This window comes from Hylobates moloch, unplaced genomic scaffold (genome assembly GCF_009828535.3).
Source record: "Hylobates moloch isolate HMO894 unplaced genomic scaffold, HMol_V3 SCAFFOLD_22, whole genome shotgun sequence".
Lineage (NCBI taxonomy): Eukaryota > Metazoa > Chordata > Mammalia > Primates > Hylobatidae > Hylobates > Hylobates moloch.
Window position 1 is genome coordinate 46,249,772 of NW_026652297.1, and position 27,188 is coordinate 46,276,959.

The window sequence follows — 27,188 nt, forward strand, 5'->3', positions numbered from 1 at the left end:
AAAGATAAGTAAATGCAGTTTTTATGTCACTTGCATCTTCCTCCAGACCTGCTTGGTGACTTTGCACTGGGCTACGTGATAGCCTTTTCCTGCCCGCAGCACTCAGTGAATCACAAGCCTCCCAGAACCACAGAGACTTTACATCTTTGAAGCCTGTGCTGAATTCTAGGGTCCTCTCCTGCTGCAGCCACTGTAGGACCCACTCAGGACACCCGTGACAGAGCACAGCTTCTCAGTGTGCACACAGAGATTGTGCTCCGTTCCCTTCTTTTCTCCTTTCTGCTTTTCAAGGGGAGAGACTGACACCTGAGCACAGGCATCTTCACAAATGGAGGGTAGAAGTTTACACACATTCTGCATTTTCTGGTCATGTTCCCCTCTGCCCTCTGGGTCCACTAAGGGTCTTAGGAAAGGTGGGTGTCCCACTTTCTGAGATGCTCCTAGCTAGGGTCTTCCTCCACCCTCATCCCCTCTCAGGCTGGTTCCAGGGCCAGGTTCACCTGTCCTGGGGGTCCAAGGATGGACGATGGACTTCTTGGGAGAGCAAAGGGGTCAAGCCTAGTTGCTAGTTGCATAGATTGTTGAAGTTGGAAGGGCCTTAAACTACTTTTGGTTCTAGCCTCTCATTTGACAGAAAAGGCTTCAAAGGGTGCCCTTCACAACCCGAGGAAGTGGCTGAAAGGGCCTTGGGATCTACTCTGAGGTTGCCTCTTCCCAATTCTGTGACTTGGTTTAGGAACTTTCTGAGCTTTGGTTTTCTCCTCCATGCACTGAAGATGATACCTACTGCCTAGTTTTCTTGTGGGGTCAGTGATAATCCAGACATTCTACAGTGGAGAAATTAGCAGGTGTTCTGTTAAAGTTAGCTCTTCTAGTCTCTCCCTTCTTATTTTTCTTACGATACCCAATTCTCCACACAGATCATCTTCCCCACTAGGCTATAAATTCCTGGAGATCAGGGACCCCATAAAATTCACCTTAGGTTTCTCAGCACCTGGGGACAGTGTCTGGCATCTATCAGTGAGGTTTCAAATAACTTGTATTGTGCAACCTGTCAGAGCACGAATGTCCCCAGGAGACTAGACAACGGCCCTCGGGGAAGGCCCCACAGCTGGCAAGTCTGGGACCTTACAGCCAGTTTCCTGCCGTTTGTCCCTTTCACAGAAGTACAGGAGCCGTAAGGTTCATGGGACTTTTATTTTTACTGTTTATTTTTTGAAAGCCAGTGAGGATGGGCAAGTGCTTGGTCCCTTCTGGGCTGCATTCCTCTACAACCAGCCCTCACCCGCCTCCCCCAGCCCACCCCTTACCTGCCAGCAGCTCAGATCACCCAGGTGAAAAATACCACCCTTTTGGCCAGCGTCCCTACAAGGCTATCTGAGGAAAGGAAGGGCCGTGATTCCCAGCAGGCCGTGGTTCAGCCCCTCCCTGGCATCCTCCACCCAGCCGGAGGGGCTCTCCTTCTCCCTTCCTGCCTTGTTGGAGGGGTAACGTTCTGGGGTCCTTCCCAGCCCTTCCTTTCCTCCCCAGGTGGGATGCTTCTTCTCTCTGGGTGGGCCTGTCCTTATATCAGCACCAAATGATGCCCAGGTGGGTGGCCCTTGGGCACACCGTCCCCGCCTCCCCTCCCCCTGCACCTTCCCCTTTTCCCCAGCTGTCAGGATGAGGAGGGCACAGCGGTCTCAGAGGTATTGACCCTGAGGGTAAATCGGAGAAAGGAGGCCAGGGGGATTTCCGCAGCTCAGGGGCCGTCATCCTGGAGTGCCAGGGGCGTTTATTCTTCACTGGGACGTCCCACTTCCCCTCCTGGAGGCAGATTTCTTGCAGCCTGGGTTAGGTGCTCAGCTCTGGCCCCTCCAATGGGACCCTTCCGGTGCAAAGGTCTGAGGAGTGCACCTGGCCACTCACCTGTCTTTTCTTTTGCAGCCAGCAGCTGGCTTGGGGCCCAAGACCCTGGTCTTCTGACTCCCCAGCCAGCTGCCTCCCTCCCTGGGAAGTCCTGCCCACTCCCCCCTCCCCCAACAGCTGGATCACAGTGGCATGTCAGGGACCCCACAGCCAGTCTCCTGGCTGCAGAGCCTGGTCATTTTAGTCCTCTGTCCACTTGTGAATCTGCAGAACTGGCAGGCGAGGCCCGCGGAGGTGCAAGGTGCAGCGGCTTCCAGGTCTCGGGAGTGCTGTGCCTGCCTCCTGGCCTCCTCCTCCCTTAGCTAGGATGCCTGTCCCCTTTCCCTCCTTTTCCTCCTCCCCCGCCTCCCCTCCTCCTCTTCCGCCTCCTCCCCTGCACCTGCTGCTCCTCCTCCACCTCCTCCACGCGCCCCTCATCCGAAGACTCAGTCCCTGGGCCCCCAGCAGCGTGGGGAACGGGAGGGGAAGGTAGGCTCCTCGGCGTCCCCCCGCGGGCTGCAGCCAGGATCCCGGGCCTGGACGGCGGGCGTCAGACGCTGTGCGCTCCCAGGCTGAGCACCGAGAAGGCGGCGCGGTGCTTGCGCAGCAGCAGGCGGATCTTCTCGTCGTCCGAGTCGGGGTCTAGCGGCTTGTTGTACTCGTCGTCCTCGTTCTCCGAGGGTGCGCGGTCCCCGCCTGCGCCAGCGCCCGCGCCGCCCGGGACCCGGGGCGTGGAGGACGAGGGCTCCAGGGCGCTCTTCTTCCGCCACTTGGTCCTGCGGTTCTGGAACCACACCTGCGATGAGAAAGACTGTGAAGGGCACAGGGGCACAGCGCGCACGGGACGCGAGAACAGCCATCCTGCTTTTACAGCCAAACAAATGGCTCAACAACAGAGTGACTGTCATATTCACGTTTCTGTTGGGGAAGGACAATAAAATTTAAAAACGTGAGCGCAGCAGCCCTCCCCTCCGCGCCCCCGTTTGCCTCCTCCTCCTCCTCCTCCTCCTCCACCTGGGCACTCGGTGGAATGCGGAGTGCGCGGGTGGAAGGCTTAGCCCGGGTGCTCACTGGAAGGTGCCTATGAGCAGTCCCTCCTCTGGGCTTCATAGACCCTCACCCTACTTCATAAATAATTGTTCCCCTGATTAGAAAAGTAACGTAGGTCCATTGCTTGGGATAGTTGAAGAGTGCAGGAACGCACCCCAGGAGCAGAAAGACATGCAGGAGAGTCTGCTTCTTCCCCCCAGCTTTCACCCCAGGGCAGTTGAGCGGCTGATGAGGAGGGCGCAGAGGTTTGGAGCTCGGGGAGGCCCCAGGGCCCTGAGCAAAGCCCAGACCTAGGTGCCAGCTGCCCGTGCTGCATCTTTAGGCCCGTCGCCGAGTCACTGAGCCAGCATCAAAGTGGGGAAATTTGCCCTCAGACTCTGGGGCGGTAGAAACCGGTTTCCCCGGGTCTATTTAGGGGGCATTTGGGGCCCCTGCGTGTGGATTGGAAGAGCCTGGGCTCACCCTCCCTAGCCCTGGCGTGGGCGACAAAACTCCAGGCCCCTGATAGTCCATCTGATCCTGCTTAGTAGAAGGAGGCGTTGTTGTCTTCATCTTAAAGATTGGTAAACTGAGGTCAACTCCTTTTGCTGACTGGAGCATCAAGCACGAATCTGGGCCAGAGGCTGCCGACAGTGCCTGGAATTTTTGGCCAAATACGGGGGGAGAGGAAACGCCTGAGGCTGGAGTCCCCCACATCTGGGGTTGAACCCCAGCTCTGCCAGCTCTCCCAGCTCTCCCAGCCGGGAGACACTGATCTTCATCTGCGAAATGGGTAATAATACCGACCCCCCGGGTTGCTGAGAGGATGAAATGAGGCGCCGCACATAAGGCTCTGAGAATGGGGCTCAGTGGATGATGGCCTTTTCCTGGCTATGGTTAATTACCACAGGCTCCAGGGTTAGGCAGGCAGGCAGTGCTCAGACACCAGGACAGCTGCCCTCTGGGGGGCTGCGTTGTGTGGCCACCTCTCTCCGGCGCAGCGGCGTCCTGTCCGGCAGGCTCCTCCCTGCAGGGCAGGCGCCATCTCCCGCACAGACTTACCTTGACCTGAGACTCGGTCATGCCCAGTGAGTACGCCAGCCGTGCCCTCTCGGGGCCAGCCAAGTACTTCGTCTGCTCAAAGGTTTTCTCCAGGGCAAAGATCTGGTGCCCCGTGAAGGTGGGCCGGGTGTGCTTCTTCTTGTGTATGCTGTCACTCAGGGGGTCTGGGGCTGGCAGGAGGAAGGAAGTGTGGGGTTAGTAGAATAAGTGGGGACCCTGCGGCTAGGCGCGTCTGGCAGGGCAACCACCATGCCTGTCCCTCTCCCTCCTGCAGAGGTTTCCAGGACACCAAGATTCCTTTCCCCTGAGCAGCATTCTTGATATTGGAGAACAGTGACTGTGACCTCTGCCCCACCTGGGTGGGCAGGGCTCCGAGAGGGCAGCTGCCCTAGGGTAATGGGACTTAGGGGCAGCAGAGCCTCATGCCTCTCTGTCTAAAGTTCTCAATACTCACTGATGTTGCCTTCCCCTGAGGGGCAACAGGAGTTCCCTCTCTGTCCCAGGGATGTCCCTTCAGGTCACCTTCCTCCTATAATTAGGGACCAGGGCCTGTGAATTCCCTCCACCCCTGGCTTCCACCAGCTTCCTTGCTCTTGAGACCCAACTTCCCAGGTCTCCAGGAAACCAGGGAGGGGCAAACCTCACACCCCAAGCTGCCACTTCCCCATGTCACCAGGCCTGGAAGCTATGTGGCTTCAACCACCCTGGAGAGCCTGGCACAGAGGCCAGAGACCCTGACCCCCAGCCTGGCCAGGGCAGCAGGCTCGGGAAGGAGCTGTGGGCAGTGGGCTCAGGGGAGTCAGAATTCCCACATGTCAGGCCTCGTTCTGTGCAGTCTGAAAGCTCAAGTTACAGGTGAGGAAACTGAGGCACAGAGAGAGGAAGAGCCCTCCTGAGAGATCATGTTCAAGTCTCTCTGCCTTTGCCTTCATTAGCCACTGACTTTCTTGGCTATGTCCCTGTGTGTGTACCTGCATTCGGGACTGAAGGGGTGGTGCGTGGGATGTGGAGAGGGGAGGGGGAGATGGAGGGAAGAGAGAGTCAGCTGAGGCTTAAAGCATCCCCGAAGCCAAGCCTAAAACAGGATCCGAGAGAGGAGGCCTTCACCTCCAGGGGCACAGCAATGGGTGGCAGCCCATGGAGGGGTGGCTGTCAGGCAGTGTGACCGGCAAGGCAGAGTAGCAAATGGGGGGACAGGTGTGCTTTTGGGGTTCCCTAGGTTGGCCCCAAGCCCCTACTGGTGTAGGGGAGCCCAGAGATCAGACAGAAGTGGAGGCCCCTGCCTGACGTGGGCAGGGCTTCGGTGGCACAGAGAAGGTTCCAAAAACTCTCACCTCCCTGCCTCCCAGTGGAGCCTCACCTGCCTGGACAAGCCCTGCCACCTCCTCCAGTAACCCTAACTGGCATCACAGGCCCACCCTCTGAAAACCTTGGCTGAGGGATGGGTGGGCTGAGAAGAGGCCCCGTTTCCCCACAGCCAGGGCCAAGTTCAGCTGGACTCAGCAGCAACTCCCAGAGACAGGCTACTTGGTGTGGCTGCTGTTGCTAGAAACCCGAGGATGTGGTGGGCAACAGCCCCCTGGCTCAAAGGCTGGACCTGGATGGGGTCAGGGTGCGTTCTGCACCCCTGAGTGATGCCAGGGCTCTCTGGGAAGGTGAGCTGGGACATTTTCCTCAGGGGGGGTAGCATTTGCCTGCTCTGGGTGAAGAAGTGGTTGCAGGGGCCCTGGGCTGCAGAAGCGAGCTGGGCTGCCTGCTGGACCCGTGCAGGGCAGGTGTGGGCTGTGGGGCCTTCTCTACATCTGGAACTGCCGGGGGCCCTAGGAGGGCAGCTGAGGTGGCTGGCAGGTGAGTGGGGTGGCTCAGACACCTGTGTCCAAGCACTGCTGGATGGGAAGGAGGAGAGGGTGGAACTCAGCCTGCACTGAGCTGAGGCTACGAGTCCGGTGGTTAATGGCGACTGGGGGAGAGGGCAGTGGTGCGGGGTGCCCGGCAGGAGGCCCCTCCTCGTCCTCTGTCCCCCGGGGCCTGGCAGGTGCCGGGAGGTGGCTGGGGAGGCCCCGTACTCACTGTTGCCGCACTGCCGCCCGCCTCGCCAGTCCTGGCCCGTGTCCGCCCAGCAGTTCCGGGTCCGGGTGGGGTACTCGTTCCCAGCCTTGGAAAAATTCCCTACCTGGGGGCTGTAGTAGACCCCCTGCGAGCCGAGCCCCCCGAAGCCTGCCACGTGGGGGTAGCCGGAGAGGAGGCTGCTGTTCGGCGCTGCCACGGGCCTGCTCAGGATGTCCGTGATCCCGTGGGGGGTCCCGGCGGCCAGCTGGGGGCCCAGCCCCGGGGGGCTGAGCTTGTAGAAGGAGTTCTGCACCGAGTACTGGCACACCGGGGCCTTCATCTCAGGAAACTGAGCCAGCGGCGTGTTGTTCAGCAGGAACGTCCCCTGCAGGTTGGACTCCATGATCTCCCAGTCAGGACAGGGAAGGCTTCTCCAGGCCGCTAAAACCCAAGAGCCCACGCTCTAGCCCCAAATCTCATGGCAGGCCTGGAGGGTCAGGACCGTCTCCGACCTCCTGACTGCCTCCCACCTAAGGCATCGGCCAGGCCCTGGCCCAGGCACCGGCACCGATCAGCTGCTCGGAAGTCAGGTGCTCGGGGCAGGTGGGAGGCCTCCCCAGGGCTCCTGGCCTCTCTCCTTGCCCTGGCCGGACAGGGTGGCCCCCTACGCCTCAGCTCAGGCCCCCTTTCTGCCTCTGAGTCGGGGGACCCTCCATGAGAAGTTTTAAGTTCAGAGAAGGAACATTTCCCTGATAAAGATACGGCCCATTAGAATACAGGCCGGAGACTGGCTGAGCCGCCGGAGCCGCGCCGCCATTGGTCGGGGCGCACACGGGCCTCACATTGGCTTTTCCTAGACAAATTGCACTTTGAAAGATTGACTGTAAAATCAGCCAGGGTGTGTGTGTGTGTGTGTGTGTGTCTGTGTGTGTGTGTGTGTGTGTGTGTGCGTGTGTGTGTGTGTGTGTGTGCGTGTGCGCGAGCGCGCGCGTGAGAGAGACAGAGAATTAGCTCTAGAAGCCCTACTCATCGCTGGAGGGTCCATCTGCTCCCCGCAAGTCTAGCATCTAGGAAAAGGTGAGTGTCTGGGGATCCCTGGAGGCTCCCAAGTCAACTGGAAGTCACCGTTCCTACAGCTGCTCCCCTGGGGAAAAGGAGGCTGGACTCGGAGGCCACTGTCCGGAGCTGCGCCGGCCCCTTTATGTGCACATGTCCAAGCTCCACAGGAGAACGCAGCCGCTCCCTTCCCTTCCGCATGCGGGAATGGGGTAAGTGGCATGAGATAGGGGTAAGTAAGTGCGGGGATGGGGTAAGAGGCTGAGTGGCATTGCTTTCTGGGGGATGCAAGTCCCTGTGGCTTGCTTGAGAGCCTAGGGTGGGAGCCTGCTGGGAAGAGGGCGGGGCGGGGCGTAGGCAGCCCTGACAGTGCCGGGGTGTGCGTCCTCCAGCTGCAGGAGGCTGAAGACAGGGCCGCCCTGCACGCGTGTTCTTGCCTCCAACTCTGGTTGGCCTTCCCTGACCTCCCTATCAGAATCTCTTCCTCATTTGTGCCTCTGCTGGAGCAATGGCCATGCTCTGTCTGGTGTGGTGCCCGGGTTTGAAATTCCTGATGGCTGAGAGGGTGGTGGAGCCCCGTGCCGGGCACTCTGTCGGTGCTCAGTTAGTAGTTGATGCAATGGACTGGGCTGAATCACAGAGCACGCATATGCTTTTTTTTTTTTTTTCTCGAATAAAGTTTTACGACATACAAGGCTCTATTGGGGGAAACTCTCATTTTACAAACAGGAAAACCAAGGTATAGAGGAATCGGAGCCCACGTTCCAGGTACATGGGTGATTTCTGGACCGGGCAGGATTCTTCCCTGCAGTTTTTCTCTAAAACTGGAAACTAGCATGCCACTGGCCTGAACATGTAAAATGCTAGGAAAGACTGTGACTGCCAGACAGATGGACTTCTGCTCCTCTCTCTGCTTGGTGGCCCCAGAGCCCTTCCTGACCAGGCATTGGCTCTGCAGGGCTTGCTCTCTCACTCCCCAGAGGCCACCCTGGTAGGTGGGAGACTAGAGGCGCTGCTTCACTGAGCTTCTCCTGGGTTTCCAGGCAGTCTTGGTTTTCGGTGGGGAGCAGCGGACCCAGGGCTCAGGGCAGGCTTCCTTCTCATGCAGAAGTTGACCCTCTGTAGCACAGGGATTTAGGTTATGCAAGAAAGATCTCACAAAGGGTGTGGGATGATTCCCTACAAATTTTGTTTAAAGAGAAAAGAGCTACATCTTTGTCTGAGATGGCTTTGCCACCAGGCCGTGTGCCACAGCCATCTGGTAGACCTGGTTCTGTTTCCCGGCGTCACCACCCAATTCCACCCAGGCAACTGTGATTCAGAAACTGCATTTTAAAAAGCCCCCTGGGTGCTGCAGATGACCTGCTGCGGTTGCCCACTGGCCTGGACGGCCTTTCCGATTCCGAGAGAGAGGCTGGGAGTGGGGTGGGGCTGGGGTGCTCCAGGGGCCTTGGGGTTGTGACTCTGTCACCCCCTCATGATGGGAATTTGTGTGGCAGGAAAGCCGCAGCCAATGATTTGATTCTTAATTAATGCCCAGCCTGACAAAGGCGTTGGTGTCTGGCACCCCTAGGATGAGAAACTGAAGAGACTTTAGCAACCACCTAATCCATTCTCCCATTAGACAGATGAGGAAACTGAGGTCAGCTTGGTGACCAGCCTTGCAGGAAGTGTTAGCAACTAGTTAGGAATAGGGCAATTTTTTCCCTACAGCAAGAACGAGTTCCTGAACTTTGAATGGCATTGAGTACTGGGGCCAGATGCCTTCCTAGGGAACGCTGGGGGGCCCCCTCGGTGCATGCCAGCTGGGGGCCTGGCCAAGAATCCTGGTGGGTTGTGGTGCCCCCTCCCCAGACCCCCAGCTTCTCCCCATCTCATGGGAGCCATCAGGTGGAACAGAAATCTACTCTGCCAGCTCTCTGGAGGCATCTCTCAGGTGGGTGGTCCTGATTAAGGGGTTGTCCAGGCTTCTGGGAGGACTGGGCATTGGCGGGCTCTCTGGGACCTGAGCCCCACCCATAGACTCCTTCACATCCCAACCCAGGCATTACGCTGGCCTCAGCACCCCTAACCCCCCAAAGACGAGCGGGAAGGAGAGATAGAGCCCTGTGCCATTAGTCCATTTCTTTATTAATTTTGACATTGGTTCGGCTGGTGTAGGGAGAATGGTCTATACATCAGAGTGGGGTAGGGGATTCTCTCCCATAACAGAGCATGTGGGAGAGTCAAGAAAAGATCCATTTTCATAACAATTAAAAAAATCAAGGTAATTTCAAAACTTCTAAAAAGCGTCTAATGTGCAGACTGCAGCATTCTCTAGGCATCGTGTGGAGACCCCAAACTCCTCCCCTAACGGCTCCTACTAGCAGCCGGAGCGTGCAGCCATGCCAGCCGGAGCAGCGGTGCCAAAGCGGAGTCTGGAGCCGCGGGGTCCGCGGGGGCGCTAAGGGGGCTACTGGGTTGGCTGCAGCAGTGACCTGGGAGAGGAAGGTGCAGGATCGAGGCGGGGGAGGCGAGCCCTGCGCCCAGCTTCCTTGGGCCGTTACCGAATCGGTCCCAGCCGCGCTGTGCGGCCCCCCTGCAGTGGCCCCCGGGATGGGAGGATGGAGGGGGGCGCCTCTGCGCCCTGGCCGGGCCGGGGTGGCCTCTGGCGGAGACGGCAGCCGTCCGGTCTCGCCCTGCAGCTCCTCCGACGCAGCCTCGGGGAAACTCAGGCCCGGAGCTAGAGCTTCCTCTCCCTGCCCGCCCCTCTGAGGAAGCAAAAGCAGCCCCACCCCCGGCCGACAAGGCGTCTCTGCCGCCCGGGGGCCTGTTCGGCCCGGGGTGCACCGGGGCGGACTTGTGGGGGAAGCAGGGCCCCTCTCCGCTCACAGGCCCCGCGGCCAGGGGCCCTCTGACGTGGAGGGGGCTTCTGTGCTACTTGGAAGGTTTAAGTGTGTCCAGAGGACACTCCCGCAGAGCGGCGGGGCGGACGGGGCCGGGCCTTCCACACCGCGGCTCCCGGGACGAGAGGAGCCAGCCCTGTCTCTCTCTCCTGGCCCGGGAGGCGCCAGCCGCGAGGGCGGGGCCGGGATTGTGCTGATTCGGGCCTCCCTGGGCCGGAGGCTGTAGTGGAACTTAAGGCTCCTCCCTGATGGCACCGAGGCGAGGAACTGCCAGCTGTCTGTCTCCTTCCTGCCTTGACCCAGAGCCTGGCCCCCGCCTCTGGGCGTCCAGGCTCTCCGCCTCCGACTCTACTCCCACAGGCCATGCGGTCCGGGGAGCCCCCTGGCTCGCCTCTCCAAGAGGCCACAGGGGCTGGGCAGAGGGGAGGCACTGAGGCGGGACAGGGAACAGCCTCGAGCCTGGCACCTGCACCCAGGGCCCCCAGCCTGCAGGCTGCCTGGACTTAGAGCACCAAATTCACTCTGGGAGACCTTGGGTGGTCCTGACTTCTAAGACCTGGCACATACATTCCCTAGCCCTACTCCTTTCCTTCCTCTTTCACTGAAAGACAGGCCACAGCTCCTTCTCCTGCAGCCGCAGAAGTCCTCAGGAGCTGCACTGTCAGGCTCTGTACGTACTGCTAAATGTTTCTATTGGTTTGCATAGTATTTATTGTTTTTCATATACACAAGGCTGATTACTGTACAGTTTACACTTTGAACACGGTCTATGATATAGTGCTTGAAGATATATAAAACCTCTTCTGTATGGACATGCTGGTGCAATCCTGGGTCAGCCACCGGCCTGTCCCCCGACTGAGAGAGGAGACCCTTTCAGATGGGGTCCTGGCTCCCTTTGAGCCCTACAGGTAAGCCTGGGGGTCCTCGCCTCAGATTCTTAAGTCCCTAACACAAGGAACCCCGAATGCACTCTCAAGGTACTGATTTTCCATTGGAAGATGATTCATACTGAAATTGGCAGAGAGAGAGAGACAACATAAAAAATTCTCATTTATCCACAGCAGAGTCTATACAGCTTCAGAAGTCACAGTAAAATCTGTGTGTAGAGTCAGTGGAGGCGAGTGGTGTGTGTGTGTGTGTGTGTGTGTGTGTCCTGAATGTCATGTAGAGCGATCTGGGAGGAGCGTCACCAGGGAGTGGAGGGGGTGTCACAAGTGGAATGGAGGTGTGTGGGTTGGGGAGGGTGGGCAGATGAGGACGTGGCTTAAGATTAAGGTGCTAAACTGATTTCATGCCTAGTTTTCTTTTTTTTCTTTCTTTCCAGGAAGCCCACATGGATTTCTGACAGATGAGGTTGGGAAAAAGTACCCTGTACGAAGTCAAAACAATTAAAAAAAAAACCCCAAAACCAAAACCCATCCCCAGCCACAAAAAGCCCTCATTCACTTTTGCATTCGCAGGCTCTCCCGCGCTTGTTTTCTATCCCTCTCTCTCCCTGCTTCTTGCTGCTTTTGTGTCCTGGTTCCGACAGATCAGCTGTCATTGCAAGAGGCAGGATTGAAGCCTGGAGGTCGTGCGTCTACAGTCAGTCATTCATGCGAAGAGGGGACTAGCGGGAGTCCCTTATAGAGGTCATGCCGTCAGCCCAGAGGAACGTGTGCACCACTGCGGTGGCCCTCAGATCCAGCTCTCCTGTGTGCATGGCAGAGTGTGTGGGGTTCAGGGGTTGGGTGTCGAGGTGTGATCCTGGGAGACACAAAGAGAGAAGGAGTCACTTAAAATGCAAAAGTGGAACGTCCAGCAAAAACCCCACACACAGAGTTTTGTGCTGGCAGCTCAGGCCGAATCTGACTTAGGAAAAGCAGTCTCCCCAGGCAGGGCGATGTGCTGAGGGCGCCGACCTCCTGAGATGCTGCCTTCCTTCTGTTGCTCCCTATGCAGAGGCTGTTCCCCAGAGCTGCCACCCAGGCCTCATGAATTCCTTCTGAGTGCACAAGTGCTCCAGGATGCCTCTCTGTATGGGCCAAGGAGAGCGCTGTGCTCTGTGCCCTTGGAGAGGAGCAGAGGCCCCCGTGCCTACGTGGTCACTTGGGGAGACATCCCCCAGCAATCCTTGTACTTAGGAAGGGCCATTTTTCTTGAGCCAGGGCTTGTGCCAAGAAGGGGCTAGGTGAGGCTAGGTGAGGCCTTCACTTTCTCAGTTCAGCTCTGCCAACATGCACTGATATCTGCCATGCACCAGCCTTGGGGACCCAGGGATGGAGTGGACGTGCTCCCTGGCCTTGGGAGCTCATGCCTCAAGGGTGACAGCTCCCCTTCAGCTCTGGCCCACAGTACTTCTTGACCGCTGCCTCTGGCTGCTCTCCCCATGCCCCTCAGATGGACAGGGATCTCTGAAAAGCAGGTGCATCCTCCTCTCCTCCTCCTGTATTGAGTCCTAGGCTGGAAAAAAGCAGCTTTGCTGGAGGAGCTAAGCCCACATTCTTCAGCCTGGGATTCGCAGTGAGAAACCTCTCCTGCCCCCATAGGGCCTCCAGCCTCCAACCTGGGGTGAAAACTCCATGTTTTCAAGACCAGCCACTCACGTTCTATCTGCAGGGGCCCTGGGACCGCTGGGGAAAGGAGGGTGATTCAATAAGGAGGAGGTGACAATCTCTTGGGCAGGGTGGGAAGTGACACAGGGAGGCAGGAGCTCATTCGGAGGTGGAGCCATCCCCAGACATGGAGCTGGTGGGTCCTCCAGGTGAAGGGGTTGGGGAGGAGTGTTGGAAGGGAGTAGGGAGAACTCAGCTCTTGGGTGGTTCCCCAGGGATGGGAGGGTGGTGCCGGATTCCTTGCCACGGGCTGCTATAGAACTGTAAAACCAGGAACCGCTGCTGCAGTGGGTGGACAGTGCTGTCACTGTAGAGGGAAGATGCTTTCATCACTGCCGGGCCATCACATCGGCCAAGTCTGACTGTCTCCTCTAAGCCTCTGAACACGCTCTACCCTCCTGTTCTCTGCCTTCGGTCACGCTTCTCCTGTCATGGCTGCCTTCCACTCTCCTTTCTGCAGAGGTTCTGCCTGCCGCCCTCAACATCTCCACCCCACAAAACCTTCCTGATCCCTCCTGGAGCAGGGCCCTCTCCACTCTGGAAGCTCTCCCTTTTGTATTTTGTAAAAATACAAAATACAAAAAAAAAAAAAAAAAAAAAAGGCTGCCTTTTCTGTTTGGGAGATGGCAGAGTTGAATGGGTAAGAGCATGAACTCTGCAGCCAGACCACCCGGGTTCAAGTCCCATGCTGCCTGACCTCGGTCAAGTGCCTTACCTGCTCTGTGACTCAGTTTTCTCTGCTGTAAAATGAGGGCAGTAATAGGACCTACCCATTAGAGAGGTGTGATGTTTAAAAAGCTAAGACACATAGGTGCTTAGCATTGTATGAATGCGAACAATTACTTGGCTCTCTAGAAATGTTACCGTCTCTGTCCATCTGTGCTTTTTGATATCTGCATATTTCTCTGTCTGGATTAGAAACACTGAGGGCAAGAACAGCCTCCTGGTGCTCCCCACGGTGCCTGCCCCAAGGAGAAGCCCTCCTCAAATAAGAGACCATCATGGAACGTGTGGCCTGGGAAAGACAGGATCTCCCATCTACTTTACCGCCCAGGCACTGAGCAGAAGAGAAAGTTCAGACCTCAGAGATCATGCTGGCATGACTGCCCATTTCATCCCTTGGTAAACTGAGACTCTGGAGGCACAGTGGCAAGAGCAGGGGTAAGATGAGGACCTAGGCCACCTCACTCTGCCCAGGACTCCTGCATTGTTCTGGCCTCTTCTCCTGGGTCCCCTCACCTTTCAAAAGCTTAAAAAAGAGTCTCTTTCGTTCTTTATTTTTATTTCATTTAGAGACAGAGTCTTGCCCTGTTGCCCAGGCTAGAGTGTGGTGGTATGATCATAGCTCACTGCAGCCTTGAACTCCTGGGCTCAAGCAATCCTCCCACCTCAGTTTCCCAAGAGACTAGAACTACAGGTGTATGCCACCATGTACAGCTAATTTTTTAATTTTTTTTGTAGAGACAGGGTCCTACCACATCGCCCAGGCTCATCTCAAGTTATCCTCCTGCCTCAGCCTCCCAAAGTGCTGGGATCACAGGCATGAGTCACTATGCCCAGCCCTAGACAGCCCTTTCACAAACATAAACTCAGCAATCATCATAACCATCCTACAAGAGAAATGCTGGCATTATTGCTATTTTATGGCTAAGGAATCTGAGGCATAGGGAAGTCATTTGACTTGCTCCTAGTCACACTACAAACAAGACCTGCAATTCTTTGAGTCCCAGAGCATATATGTTCTTATCTACTCTCTTCGCATCAGTGTTCACAGTTAGCATTATTATTTCTAAACCTTTTTCTTGAAGTGTAGCACATTCGAAAGGGACATTTTCATCCTCCCTTGAGGAGACTGAAGCTTAGGGCAGTTACATGACTTAAGGCCATACGACCTGGAAGCAGGAGGAGGAGGCCTTGATTCTAGACTCACAAGCTCCAGCTTTCACTCTCTGAAACAAAAACAGCCCATTCTAGTCATTTGCAATAGCTCTGTTCTATAAATTAGTCGCTGTTTGAGGCTGCGCACAGTGGCTCACGCCTGTAATCCCAGCACTTTGGGAGGCTGAGAAGGGTGGGTTGCTTGAGGTGAGGAGCTCGAGACCAGCCTGGCCAACATGGTGAAACCCCGTCTCTACTAAAAATACAAAAATTAGCCAAGGGTGGTGGCGTGCACCTGTAATCCCAGCTACTCAGGAGGCTGAGGCAGGAAGATCACTTGAACCTGGGAGATGGAGGTTGCAGTGAGCTGAGATAGTGCCACTGCACTCGAGCCTGGGCGACAGAGTGAGACTCCCTCTCAAAATATAAGTAAGTAAGTAAGTAAATAAATAAATAAATAAATAAATAGTTGCTGTGAACACGGAATTAGCAAATACTGAACCACTGCTCCTGAGGGAAATACAAGGTTAGGCTCCCGCGAGCCTCTGGCCACAATATTTTGATCAACTGATGAAGACCTAACTTCATCTTAGGTGCGTTTCTGTTTCAAGACGCCTTATGTAATATATAGGATTGACTCATTAACACTGACTTCACCACCACAGGCACTCTAACTCATCCCTGAGCAGAGCTTATCTGATGTCCATTCCCTCCTTAAGGAACATCCCAGCCTTCTTGCACTTCACACCAGACAGCACTTCAGCACTGCCCTCAGGGGCCATTCTAAACAATGAAACCAAAAATGCGAAAAATGTGGCACTACACAAGCTGCGAGGAGGACACTTATTTATAGTATGAAGCACAGAGGCAGAGTGTGGCTTTGTTCATCCTCAGCTGGGATTGCACGTGTTGGGCGACTCAAACTTTTTGCGCCTGTGTGCGTGTCCATGAATGAGCCAAAGCAAGGTGAGTGCCAGCTTTGGGGCTACAGATAAATGTCAGCGAGTAGACGAATTCGCAAATGCAGAATCCGTGAATGATGAGGCTCGACTGTACATGCTTGTGGGGAGTGGGGGTAGTAAATTAGAAAGCTTTTGGGCCCTCAGCCATCTTCTCTGTAGCCTTTGCCCTGGTTGGGGCGGTAGGGCATTTAATGCTGTCCCCTAACCCTCTGGGACTTCAGCAGGAGCTTTTCTCCGCCTCTCCCTCACCACTGCTCTCGCCCCCCCCCCCCCCACCCCCCTGCCACCCTCACACTTGTCCCTGTGCCTGTCACTGACAGAGGGCCAAGTGCTGTCCCAGAGCCGGGCTGCTCCGTGTTTCTGAAACCCATGCTAGTGTGGTCTGGTCCTTAATCACCTGGAGTTGGGGGGCTTCAGCCACATTGCAGATCATTTACAGCAAATTAAAATGAAATTCAAGGCTCCCTCCTTCCCCTTAGCCTGGCTTTCGGGCTGCCTCTCTCCCATTCAGGAGCATCCATAGAACCTGAGCCAAAGAGAAATTTAAAGCCACAGCTGCCACTGCTACCATAAGAAAAATAAGTCAGAAGAGTGTACTTTTCCTTTCCCTTTGCTGCTTTTAAACATTGTTTGCATCTTCAGGTTTTTTCCAGGACCCAACAGCAGCTACTCAGAGTCTTCTAAACCAGCAGCCTAGTGGGACCCCTGGCAGTGCAGGGGTTAACACAGTGACCTCCTTAAGCTGCTGAGGTGTCAGGTCTAATTTTATCCTATAACTGGATCTGCCAGTCCTCTTTTTTGCCCAAGTGCTGAGATATATTGGGAAGCCCAGAGTCAGCACTTTTGGTGGCTCAGGAGGCAGCGGGCCCTGATTTTTGCCGAATGCAGAAAGCTAGAGCCTCCTTGCTGCTTGGCCCCAGAGTCAGGCCCTGGGGTGTGAATGGCAACGACCTGGTTAGTGCTGCACTGGGGCCACCATGCCCCCTCACCTCCTGCTGACTCCCACCCCGAGGTATCCTGTACTGAGCTGCCCCGAGCTGGGCAGCATGAAGGGCCTCGGGGCAGCTCAGTACAGGATGCCCCAGGGAGGATGGAGATCAGAGCCGGCCGCTGGAGCCCCCAGCACTACACACACCTGCTGGAGACAGTTGCGCAGCGTCTTCATGTCCCTTCCTCATGGCACGGCACGGCATGGCATGCCCCTGCTCCGTGGCCACACTGTCCCATGCTCACACACATGCACCATGGCCCAGGCCCCAACCCTGACGTTCTCCTGACTTGCAGAAAGCACGTCGTCCACCCCTTAGGCCTGTCAGCTCAGCCCTTTCCTAGAAAGCAAGGGAGCAACGTGTTTCACAAAACACCAAGGAGAAGCTAAGCCTTGGCTGGTGAGAACTGTAGCTGGGCTCCAGGTTCAAGAGACAGTCCAGTCCTCAGTCTTGGAGCTCTTATGTTGAAGCATCACAGCCCAGACCAACTCTCCTGTCCTCTCCAGTGCACTGTCCACTGCTTTCTAGATCCCCATTGCTTGGTTTCCAAGATAATATTACCACTTAGATTTACAGAATGCTTTTACTCTTCAAAGAGCATTTTTTTCTTTCTGGCTTTTTTTTTGTTTTTTGAGATGGGGTCTTGCTCTGTTGCCCAGGCTGGTCTTGAACTCCTGGCCTCAAGCAATCCTCTCGCCTCGACCTCACAAAATGCTGGGAATACAGACATGAGCCACTGTGCCCGGCCCAAAAGGCATTCTTACAAAACCATGCGGTCCCTGATAAGTGGGTATTATTAACTCTGTTTCCTTGATGAGGAAGCTGGGGCTCAGAGCCACTGTTAGTAGGGTTGGGAAGTGAGAATCTCTGCCTTGAGACACAGCAACAAGTTGTTTGTCCCACATCATGCTGGGGTGGCTGGGAGGGGATAGGGTGAGACAGGGAGCAGCCACTCCACTGAAGACCAGGCCATGCAGAGGGGATGAGAAGGGCAGCGTTACCTCCCGAGAGGCTACTCCAAGGAGAGCGGCTCGGGGTCACTGTTTCCCCCTTTTCAGGCTGGCCCGCTTCACTATCTGCGCCCCCTTCCTGCCCTCTCTCAGGTCCGGCTGTAGGCCACTCCCTCTCAGCTCCACCTGCAGACAGCAGCAGAGACAGAAAGCAGGACAGATCGCAAAGAAGGGCAGAACACAGGCAGAAGATCGAAAGGAGGCCACACGGAGGCGGCAGACACACTGCCCACCGGGGAGAAGGGAGACTGGAGAGAGAGCTCGTAAAGAGGTGAGTGGAGGGAGGTGTCACGCAGACGACCTGGCGAGACGGGCAGAGCAAGGCAGCAGTGATGGCGCTGGGTCCCCCAGGGCCGCGGGCGCCTCAGTACCTTGGCTTGTTTCATAAAGGAATCAATATCGACCTCCAGCTCACTGGGATCCTCCAGGGGCCCCTCGACAGTCACCTCCTCGTGCTCCTGGGCGGCATCGGCGCTGGACAAGTCTATCTGTTGGACCACCTTGCGAATGATCTGGGAAAGGAAGGGAAGGAGGAAAGGGCTGGTCAGGCCAGGCGCGGGGGCTCATGTCTGTAATCCCAGCACTTTGGGAGGCTGATGGGCAGATCATCTGAGGTCAGGAGTTTGAGACCAGCCTGGCCAACATGGTGAAACCCTGTCTCTACTAAAAATACCAAAATTAGCCCCGTGTGGTGGCAGGTGCCTGTAATCCCAGCTACTCAGGAGGCTGTGGTGGGAGAATCACTTGAACCTGGTGGATGGAGGTTGCAGTGAGCTGAGATGGCATCACTGCACTTCAGCCTGGTTGACAGAGCAACACTCTGTGTCAAAAAAAAAAAAAAAAAAGGGCTGGTCAAGCCCTCAAGACAGAGCTTCAGAAGAGCAGGTCCCAGGAATGAGCTCCGAGGGGGAGGTAGCCTTTGTCCTAGGAGCCCCTCCTTGAGAGGCCAGGAAGAGGGACAGCCTTTGCCCCATCACTTTATGGAAAACCCTCTGCTAGACAGCCCTGAAGGGGCCTTGGCAGTGTCATTTCATGACCAAGGTGTGACTGGGTGTGACCTCCCCCTCGAGCCCACAGCCTTCTGTTTTGCTTTTTGATATGGATGGGAGTTTGTGCTCTTCCCCATTCTACTCCCATGCGCCTAAGGGCAGAGGGCATCTCTTTTTCACCCACCCATTCCCGTATTCACCTGTCCAAATCTTCAAACCCTTTACTCCGTATCTGCCATGTGCTCTGAGTGGGAGGTGAAACATCAGTGAGACACTGTCCCTCCCTGGAAGCAGCTCACAGTGCAGGAGGAAAGACAGACGCACAAGGAGCCTTGCTCAAGGGTGATGCGAGCTGCGCCTCAGCAGAAGCACATTCGAGGTCCTGCCTCGGCTCCTCCTCTCTTTTACCCATAGCTAGCACCGTGCCCCACACTTGACAGGCAAGTCACGTCTCTGAATTAATATCTGCTACCAATCCAATGCATTTTCACTTCCTTTTAATTATTTAATTATTGTGACGGGGTCTCACTCTGTCACCCAGGCTGAAGTGCAGTGGCTCAATTAGCTTATGCAGACTTGAACTGCTGGGTTTAAGTGATCCTCCTGCCTCAGCTTCCTGAGTAGCTGTGACTACAGGCATGTACCACTATGCCTGGCTAATTTTGTGTGTGTGTGTGTGTTGTGTGTGTGTGTGTGTGTGTGTATACATATATATATATATTTATTTATTTATTTATTTTTTAAAATTTTTTTTAGAGATGGAGTCTTGCCATATTGCCCAGGCTGGTCTAAATGCCTGAGCTCAAGCGATCCTCCTGCCTTGGCCTCCCAAAGTGCTGGGATCACAGGTGTGAGCCAACACACCCAGCCCATATCCTTTTTATTTGAGGAGGCCCATGGTAGGCCAGGGATGCTCAAACTGCTTGTTTAACAGCTGTTTTCAGGGTTAGGCATCATGGGACTAGGTCTGGGATGATTCCTGGGGGCTGGCCCTTCTGGAAGGGAGCAGCAGAAGCTATTCGGGTTGACTCAGACAAAGCGGTTGTGAGGACACCATGACTGGACTGCAGATGACCAAAGCTCCCAGCTTCTGGGCCCTCCATCCCTCCTGAGCACGGGGGCAGCCAGCCTGGCTGTGCTCACCTGCTGTGAGGGCAGCAGGGAGAAGCTGCTGGCTTCTACCACCTTTATAGCTTCTAGCCCACCTGCCTCTCCCTAGCACAGAGGGGAACAGTCTGCACCCACCTTCTTGGTGACAATGTTGCCCTGCTCATCCGTGAATTGCTCCTCTGTCACCTGCTCCCCTGGAATATTCTGAAACTCATTCCCCTGGAATTAATTAGAGAAAGGGAGAAAATGCAAGATTGGTGAGTGGGAGTCTGGGAGGAAGAGTGGAGGAAGAGGAAATGAAACAGCAGCAGCCAAAATAGCCATGGCCCAATAACTCCCCCAGCAGGAAACCCGCCTCAGCATGCAGCAGGAGCCACGCCAGGGCTCCCAGGGCGTGGGCGGCACCCCCTGAGGGTCTGGGAGGCCTGAAGACGAATGGCCTGGCCGAGCTCGCAATTGTGCACTTGGCCCTCACAACACCCCCTGGGAACCGGCAAAATGGGGGCAATTATGCAAGTCTGACGGAGGAGGCCCTGAGAGAGGAAGTGAGGCACCTGTTTCCTATTTTTACAGCACTCTGCAGTATAGAAAAGCCCTTTGACAGGCAGCATCACCCAGAATGTGACTTGCCTGAAACCCCAGAGCCAGTTGGTGACAGAAAGATCCGGGTGCAATCCCATGGCGGCTCACGCCTGCAATCCCAGCACTTTGGGAGGCCAAGGCTGGAGGGCCACTTGAGCCCAGGAGTTCAAGACCAACCTGGGCAACATAGTGAGCCCCCGTCTCTACAAAAATTTTTTAAAAATAGCCAGGCATGATGGTGTGTGCCTGTAGTACCAGCTACTCAGAAGGCTGAGGCGGGAGGATCACTTGAGCCCAGGAATTTACAGTAAGCCCAGGTTACAGTGAGCCATGACCGTGCCACTGCACTCCAGCCTGGACTAAACAGCAAGACTTCATCTCTAAAGACAAAAGAAAAAAGAGCAAAGAAGAGAAGAGAAAGAGAGAAACAAAGAAAGAAACAGGACGAGCGCAGCCTCCCGAGACCCAAAGCTGAGTGTTTAATGTCACTGTCACAACGCACTGGGCACCAGAGGGCAGGTTCTGGTGGGCGCCACACACACTCTGGCTCCCAGGGCGGAACATGATCCCTGGGGGGCCTCTTGGTCCTTTTCCAGAGCTCCCCACAGCAGCGTCCCCTCAGCCCTGGCCTCCGGCGCCCACACCGCCAGCCCTGCCGGCCTCCTGCCAGGCGGTTACCTTCAGGAAGACCCGCCGCCGGACCACCCTGGTGGAGATGGTCTCCTCGTCGTCACTGAGGCCCTCGCTCTCCCCCAGCTCCTTGTCCAGCTCCTGGTGGATGTGCTTCAGCACGAAGCACAGGGACCCCCTGACAATGTGCATCACGTTCTGACAGCTGACCAGGAAGAAGCTCAGCAGCACCAGCGTGACCAGGAGCTGGGTGACGAAAGTCCACATCCTCGCCTCCTCACCAGCCCGGTCCTCTGGGGACCAGTGCAGTCAGGGGCCCAGCCACCGCAGGGGGCCTGCCTCTCATTCTCCACTGGGACTCCTGAGTCCCCCAGGGACCCCTTGCATTCGCCCTCCCTATCTCTCTGGTTTGCTCTCTTGGTCTCTCACTGTTTCTCTCTCTCTGGGCAGGACACCGAATGGCCCTCTCGGCTGAAGCAGCCTGGCCCAAGTGCCCTTCTGCCTAGCAGCCAGGCTCTGCCCTGAGTGGCCTGGGTGACATCACGCTCCTATAATTTTAGCTCCCCAAACCAGCTGCTGGAGCTGTCCAACCGGGCTAGAAGGAAGCCAGCAGGTGCCCATGTCCTGAGCACTGAAAGCACAAGTGAAAGTCACTGTGTGAGTGACACCCGCTGCTGCCTAACCCCGCCCTGCCCAGAGAGCTGGAAGTGGGGGCTCGGCCTCTCGCCTTCCTGCCCATCCCCATGGGAAATAGAAAGAGTTCTGCCCAGGGAAAGTTTCTTACTTTCAGAAAATAATACGGTCCGAGAAAGCAGCTACTTGTGTGTCTCCTTGGGCTGCTACTGTGGTGATCCAAATGATGTTTCCTGGCATGGTAGGGATGAGACCAGCTAATACCCTGGGTACTTAGCGGTCTGCTTCAGAAATTGCCCCAAAAGGGTGAGTGATGGGCTCGGGGACAGTCAAGTGAGCCCAGCAGGGGCCCAGCACAGGTGGTGGGGCCACCTGGAAGCTGGTCTGTAATTCCCGTCAGCCCACAGGCCCTTGCACCCTTCCTTTATGAGGCACAGCCTCCCGAAACTGAAGCATGGAGCTGGTGTGTCTATTTAAGGCCTGTCCTTAAAGGCTCTTCCAGGGCTGGGCTATCAACGCCCACTGAGCAGGAACCAAGCGTATTAAACTTGCATTTACAGAGCTGATTCACAAATGCAGCCACAGCAGCTGCGGCTGGAAAAAATTTCACTTTCTAGATCAGGTTGTTCCTCTCTGAGTGGCAATGCAGCATGGCAGAAAGAACACAGATCCAGGACACAGCAGACTGACGCTGCAACTCACCTACTGTGGGGTCTTGGGAAGGCTGGGTACCTTCTCTGTGCCTCAGTTTCCTCATCTGTGAAGCAGGGATTAAAGTGCTCTCCCCACCCTTTCTCAAGGCTGCTGGGACAATCATGCCGCTTATGAATGCTAACACTATGAATAATAATGGCAAACGCTTGTGATAGTGCATGGTTCTATGTGGATTTCATGTTAACTCAGTGACACCTTACCACGATCCTAACCAAGGAGGTTCTATCATCTTCCCATTTTACACAAAGGAAACAGAAGCAAAGTATTCTGCCTAGGTGGAGGAGTAAGTAAACGGAGGAGTCACATTCCAAATGCCTCTCACTCCACAATGCTGCTTATTTCAACAAGAAAGCACGGGGAAAAGTATGTGCAAAGAAGCCAGGCACGGGGAAGCATCTGGTTTTGGCCCAGTCAAGAAGAGTCCAACTTCAGATATTTCCTCCTAAGTCCTCAGAGAAATCAGCTGGCTCACAGTCATTTCAGGCCACCTTCCAAGTCCCAAGTTACATGTAATCTGTCTATCTCCGTCACTGTTTTCAGAGGTCCAGTGGAAATACTAATAAGTGGGTGCTTTGCAAACCATCAATCACCTTCAAGGACCTCTTTATCAGCCCTTGGGGCCTGTGAGATGGGCACCGGCAGCAGCCTGCCAGGCCCTCCGATCGGTGTCTCCAGTTCTGGGCTGGGCATGCTGGCCTTGCACGTGCATGCTGGACGTGAGGATGCAGGGCTTGGGAACTGAGGGATCTGGACCCTCTTGGTCCCTGACATTGGTCCACTGTGTGACCCTGGAGAAAGCCCTTGGCTCCTCTGGTCCGCAGTGCCCTCATTTATAATTGAGGGAGTTGGATGTGTCATCTAGAAGGCCCTTCCAGTTCCCCTCACCAAAGGCTGACCACAGAGGGGCAGTGGGAAAAAGTGCTGTAGGCGTCTTTCTCTTTCCCCAGGAATTCAGGAGAAGAGACCCAGTTAAGATCATGTGTGCTCTGGGAGCAGCAGAAATAGGTGCCCAGGAGGGCCTGATGGAAGAAACGGGCAGGCCGCCTGTGGTGAGGAGTGCACACAGGCGCTGGCTCTGCCGGGGGCACATACTTGGCAGGGGAGCATTCTAAATAAAACTTGACTGAATTCCTAGCAGTTCTATGGCCAGCAGCTCAGGGCCTTCCTTCCAGAGCCACCCTAGTCCTGGAGTCTAAGGTTCAGGTAGGAAAGAAGAGAGAGAAGGAAAGAAAGAGAGGAAGGAGAGGAGAGGAGGAAGCATCATGCCTCGACGAGGCGTGAAAACAGAAAGAGACAGAACATGTCGTTCATGTACATACTAAACACGCACATGTGGAGAACAGCGGTGCATGTTTTATAAGAACACAAATGGAAAAGACACCCATTAATACGATGGCCAGGATGTGCTTCCAAATAACAGGTCAGCGGGAGAAAGTAGGGGGTGCAGATGAAACAAGATTGGCCATGAGTAGATCATCCTGGGGCCTGGGAACGGGGAAGGGGGATTGAATCGAACAAAATAAAGTTCAGTAAACTCGAAGGGAGTCCGGGGAAGTGGAAGAAAGGAAGGAGGGCCAGGACAGGGAGAGGCTTGGAAAATCAGGAGCAGGAGAGGAGACTTCTCTCTATCCCAGGGCCCCTCTTCTACTTGGTGACCGCCATCCAGAGTCCACGTGAATAGCCACAGAATTCCAGAGCCAAGTAACTTTGGCGACATTCCAATCACTCCCTCCTTTACCAATGAGGACCCTGAGGTGCTGGGAAGAGAGCGCCTTGGGCATGTCACACAGGTCACCGTAGGAGGAGAGTAAGCCCAATGCCCGGTGCTCAGTTCCTAGCCCTTTCTAAAACGCGACAGAACAAGAAAACCAACAAAAGCCACAACTTTGGAGTCAGCCAGACCTAGCTCAGAGCCCACTTCTGAAACTGTGGTCTTGAGCAAGTTGCTCAGCCACTCTGATCAGCAGCTGCCCAACAGGTACAGGCACCTTAGCAGGGATCCAGGAGGCAGAAAGGCAGTCCTTGCCCTTGACTTCTAGAGAAAGGGAAGCACCACTACAAGTGTTAAAGAAAGGGGATATGCTTAGCTCAGGGCTTGGGTGCCTGAGAGGCAGCCCTGGAGTCCCGGCCCCTTCCGATGCTGGGAAGGAACAGCAGCACGCAGCTCCCCTCAGGCTCTCGCCTGCACTACCTGGGTGAAGGTGTTCTCGGCCTCCTGCACCTGCTCTTCTTGGCCTTGCTGCCTCCGGTCCCTGTCTTCCTGGGAGCTCTCAGCCTCGGGCTGTTCTGTCCGCGTGTGCTCGCTTACAGACACCAGGAACTTCTCGTACTCCTGAGATCCACTGGGCTCTAGCCCTTCAGTCATGGTGCTCGTTCTCTGGAATGAGTGTGGGCCTTGCGTGACCTCCTCTCGCCAGGAACCTTGTGCAGCATCTTGCAGGTATGAGACAATAGAGCCGTCTGCATCCCAGTCCTGCAGTCTGGGGTCCAGAAGAAGCAGCAGATGGCCGGCCGGGGAGAAAGAAAAGACACCTGGTCACCCATCAGTCTCATTCCTTTTAGACACTCTCCCCCGCCAGAGCTCTGGCTCATCAGGGACACAGACTGTCCTCCCATCCCTCCAAAGGTCAGGGGCGCGTGGGCACATTGCCCACCTCACTGCTGTGGTTCAGAGGGGTACGCGTGGCCCATCTAATGCTGTCCAGGTGGAAAGGCCACTGGTCCCTCCCTGTGGGTGAATAGCTTTCCCTTGGGGCTCCCAGAGCACTTGGCTCACCCTAATTGTCCAAACACTGGGGCCTCCACACTCTCATCCCACATCCTCAAACTCTGCCACCACCTCCTTCTGCTCTCCAGGCCCTTTCCACTCAGCAGTCCTCATCTGACAAGGTGGTCATTCTCTCCCCCTCGAGACACGTTCTCCCATGGCTCCTGGAAGGTGCTGGCCTGGCATCCCCCCCTTCCTCTCTGGCCGCTGTTGTTCCGTGTCCTCTGCTGGTTCCTCCTAACTTTCCTGACTTCTGAACATTGGAGCACCCCGGGGTTCAGTTCTCAGACCTCACTGCTGTCCACATCCACTTCCTAAGCAAGCTCGTTCATCCCATGGTTCCAAAGCCCATCTCTACGCTCAGCGTGCCTGGATGTGTGTCTCCAACTCGGCTCTCCTCCTAGAACTACAGCTGTGTGCACCCCGCTGCCTCCTCCGCATCTTTACTTTGTTGTTGTTTTCTGAGACAGGGCTTCACTCTGTCTCCCAGGCTGGAGTGCAGTGGTACAATCACAGATCACTGCAGCTCTGCACTCCTGGGCTCAGGCAATCCTCCCGCCTCAGCCACTTGAGTAGCTGGGACTGCAGGCACATGGCACCATGTCCAGCTATTTAAAAAATTTTGTAGAGATGGGTTCTGGCTCACAGGTCTACTTTGGATCTCTACTCAGCATCTCCAGGACAGTGCGATCTAATCCACACTCAAAATCTTCTCCCCTAGCCTGTCCCACCCCATCCCTGCTGCCATCCCTGGTATCTTCATCCTTGCAGCGGGCAGGTCGAGGACAGCACTGCCCTCCTTGACCCCTCTCTTCCTCTCTTACCCCGCATTGTATTTGTTAGCAAATGCTTCTGAAATATGTCCTGCACCTGCCCACCTCTCAGCACGGCCACTGCTGCCGTCCCAGCCCACAAGCCCACGACCCTTTCCTCCTGACGCACCTCCTGCTTCTCTGCCAGGTCGCGCCAGCCTCCTCTCAAGGCAGGTGCAGCTTACCCTGCTCACCATCCCCTCCCCAGCTTCATGGGCTTGGTTACTCTGTTAGGGCACGTGCCAGGCACAGTCTCCTTCAAAGGGCTAGGCCTTCTGTGGGGCATCCTCCCTGAGATGTCCTCACGCTCACCCTCAATTCCTTGAAGTCTCTCAGCTGGCACTCATGCAGGCCTCCCCTGGCCGCCCATCTGTAATTCCAGTCGGCCTTCTTTCCACACACACGCCTACCTCCTGTCCTCCTTCTCTGCTTGATTTTTCTTTTTAGCATGTATTATCTAGAATTTCTGTTTTAATGACTTCTAATTTTATTTACTTTATCTTGTTTCTTGTTAGTTTCCCTGCTAGAACCACGCTTCTTGCAAGTAGAGACTTTTTTCTGTTTCATTCAACGCCGGCACCCAAGCACTTTTTATTGGTGCCTGGCACACAGTAGGCGCTCAATAAATATTGTTGAGTAAGTGGATGAAATTCATCTGTCCCCACGAGAAGGCTGACCAAGGTCACAGCACCAGGAAGTGACACAATAGGCCTAGAGCCCAGGCATTCATGTCCCAGTTAGCAACACTGCTGCGGTAATACAGGGGCCAGCATGCAGCCCCCACAGGTGCTCAATAAATGCTTGTTGAAGGAACGGCCGTCCCAGGAAGGTGCCTCTCTCCCGGGAAGGCCACTATTTCACTTTAAACCGGCCTAAGCTCCATCTGTTCAATCCTCCCCATGAATCCAAGGATTTGTGTAGGAAAAAAAATTAAATCTTTGCTGTTTCAACTTCCAAACTACTTCCTTTCCCTTCCTTTTAGGGTACTGAAGCCATGCTGCACGGATCCTGTGGAATGGCCCCACTAGCCTGGGCCTCAGGGTGGGACTGAGGGGTCACACAGGCGGGGAAAGGACACAAGAACAGCTTTCCTTTACCTGACCAGTCCTGAGCTCCATGGGGTGGGGGCCTGGAACAGCTGCCTGGGGGCACAAGAACCATGTCCTTACTTTAGGGAAAACTTAGCAAGCCAGGTGACCTGGGGGAAAGGGTATTCCTCTGTCATCTGCTTCCTGTGCTAGCCCAGTAGGACAACATGAGCCCCATCTCATGTCTGTCTCATCTCTTTCTGCAACGGCAAGGACCTGGCTTGTCTTGGCATCCTTCCCTGCACTCAGCGGAGGGGCGTGGTGTAGGCCCTGGCCCAGATGGGACGATGAGAGCTCCAAGGTGAGCTGGTCCTCGGCCGCAGACTTGCAGTGTCTGGGAAATGCATCGCCTTCTCCTGACCTGCCAACGCTGCTTTTCTGCTGCAGCACAGGGCGGGGTCTTCTCAGCGCAGGAAGCTTGGGGAGGAGAGCACCCACTGCTCTACAGCTGAAAGCTCTGTC

At 55.5% G+C, this 27,188-nt stretch overlaps 2 protein-coding genes across 8 annotated transcripts in view; both read right to left on the bottom strand.

The window, feature by feature from the left end:
• Positions 1-1,199: 1,199 nt before the first annotated feature.
• NKX6-3 (NK6 homeobox 3) lies at positions 1,200-6,430 on the bottom strand. 2 transcript variants are annotated; one of them, XM_032143425.2, is made up of 3 exons: positions 6,049-6,430; positions 3,979-4,148; positions 1,200-2,683 (listed from the first exon to the last, which is right to left on the bottom strand). In XM_032143425.2, exons 1-3 carry the CDS (start codon positions 6,428-6,430, stop codon positions 2,438-2,440), a joined length of 798 nt encoding a protein of 265 aa, XP_031999316.1. In that variant the 3' UTR covers positions 1,200-2,437. The 2 variants fall into 2 exon arrangements, with proteins under 2 accessions (XP_031999316.1, XP_031999317.1); XM_032143426.2 differs by lacking the exons at positions 3,979-4,148; positions 6,049-6,430 and adding an exon at positions 3,092-3,253.
• A 2,768-nt stretch (positions 6,431-9,198) lies between these two features.
• Positions 9,199-27,188, bottom strand: part of ANK1 (ankyrin 1) — a 242,735-nt gene continuing 224,745 nt past the window's right edge. For 4 of the 6 annotated variants that reach the window (XM_058433668.1, XM_058433669.1, XM_032144329.2 and 1 more), the window contains 5 exons: positions 24,251-24,539; positions 19,636-19,719; positions 17,848-17,913; positions 17,393-17,527; positions 9,199-11,714 (listed from right to left, as the gene is read on the bottom strand). In XM_058433668.1, the coding sequence (XP_058289651.1) occupies positions 17,429-17,527; positions 17,848-17,913; positions 19,636-19,719; positions 24,251-24,539 (538 nt within the window). In that variant the 3' untranslated portion in view covers positions 9,199-11,714; positions 17,393-17,428. The other 2 variants (XM_032144336.2, XM_032144332.2) reach the window with 2 other exon arrangements.

Bases quoted from the DNA above. Each gene is read 5' to 3' on its own strand.
- NKX6-3 (XM_032143425.2), bottom strand. From the start codon at position 6,430: ATGGAGTCCAACCTGCAGGGGACGTTCCTGCTGAACAACACGCCGCTG. The intron at 4,149-6,048 runs GTGAGTACGGGG...TCCTCCTGCCAG, and splicing joins CGGGCGGCAGTGCGGCAACA to CCCCAGACCCCCTGAGTGAC. The intron at 2,684-3,978 runs GTAAGTCTGTGC...TTCTCATCGCAG, and splicing joins TGACCGAGTCTCAGGTCAAG to GTGTGGTTCCAGAACCGCAG.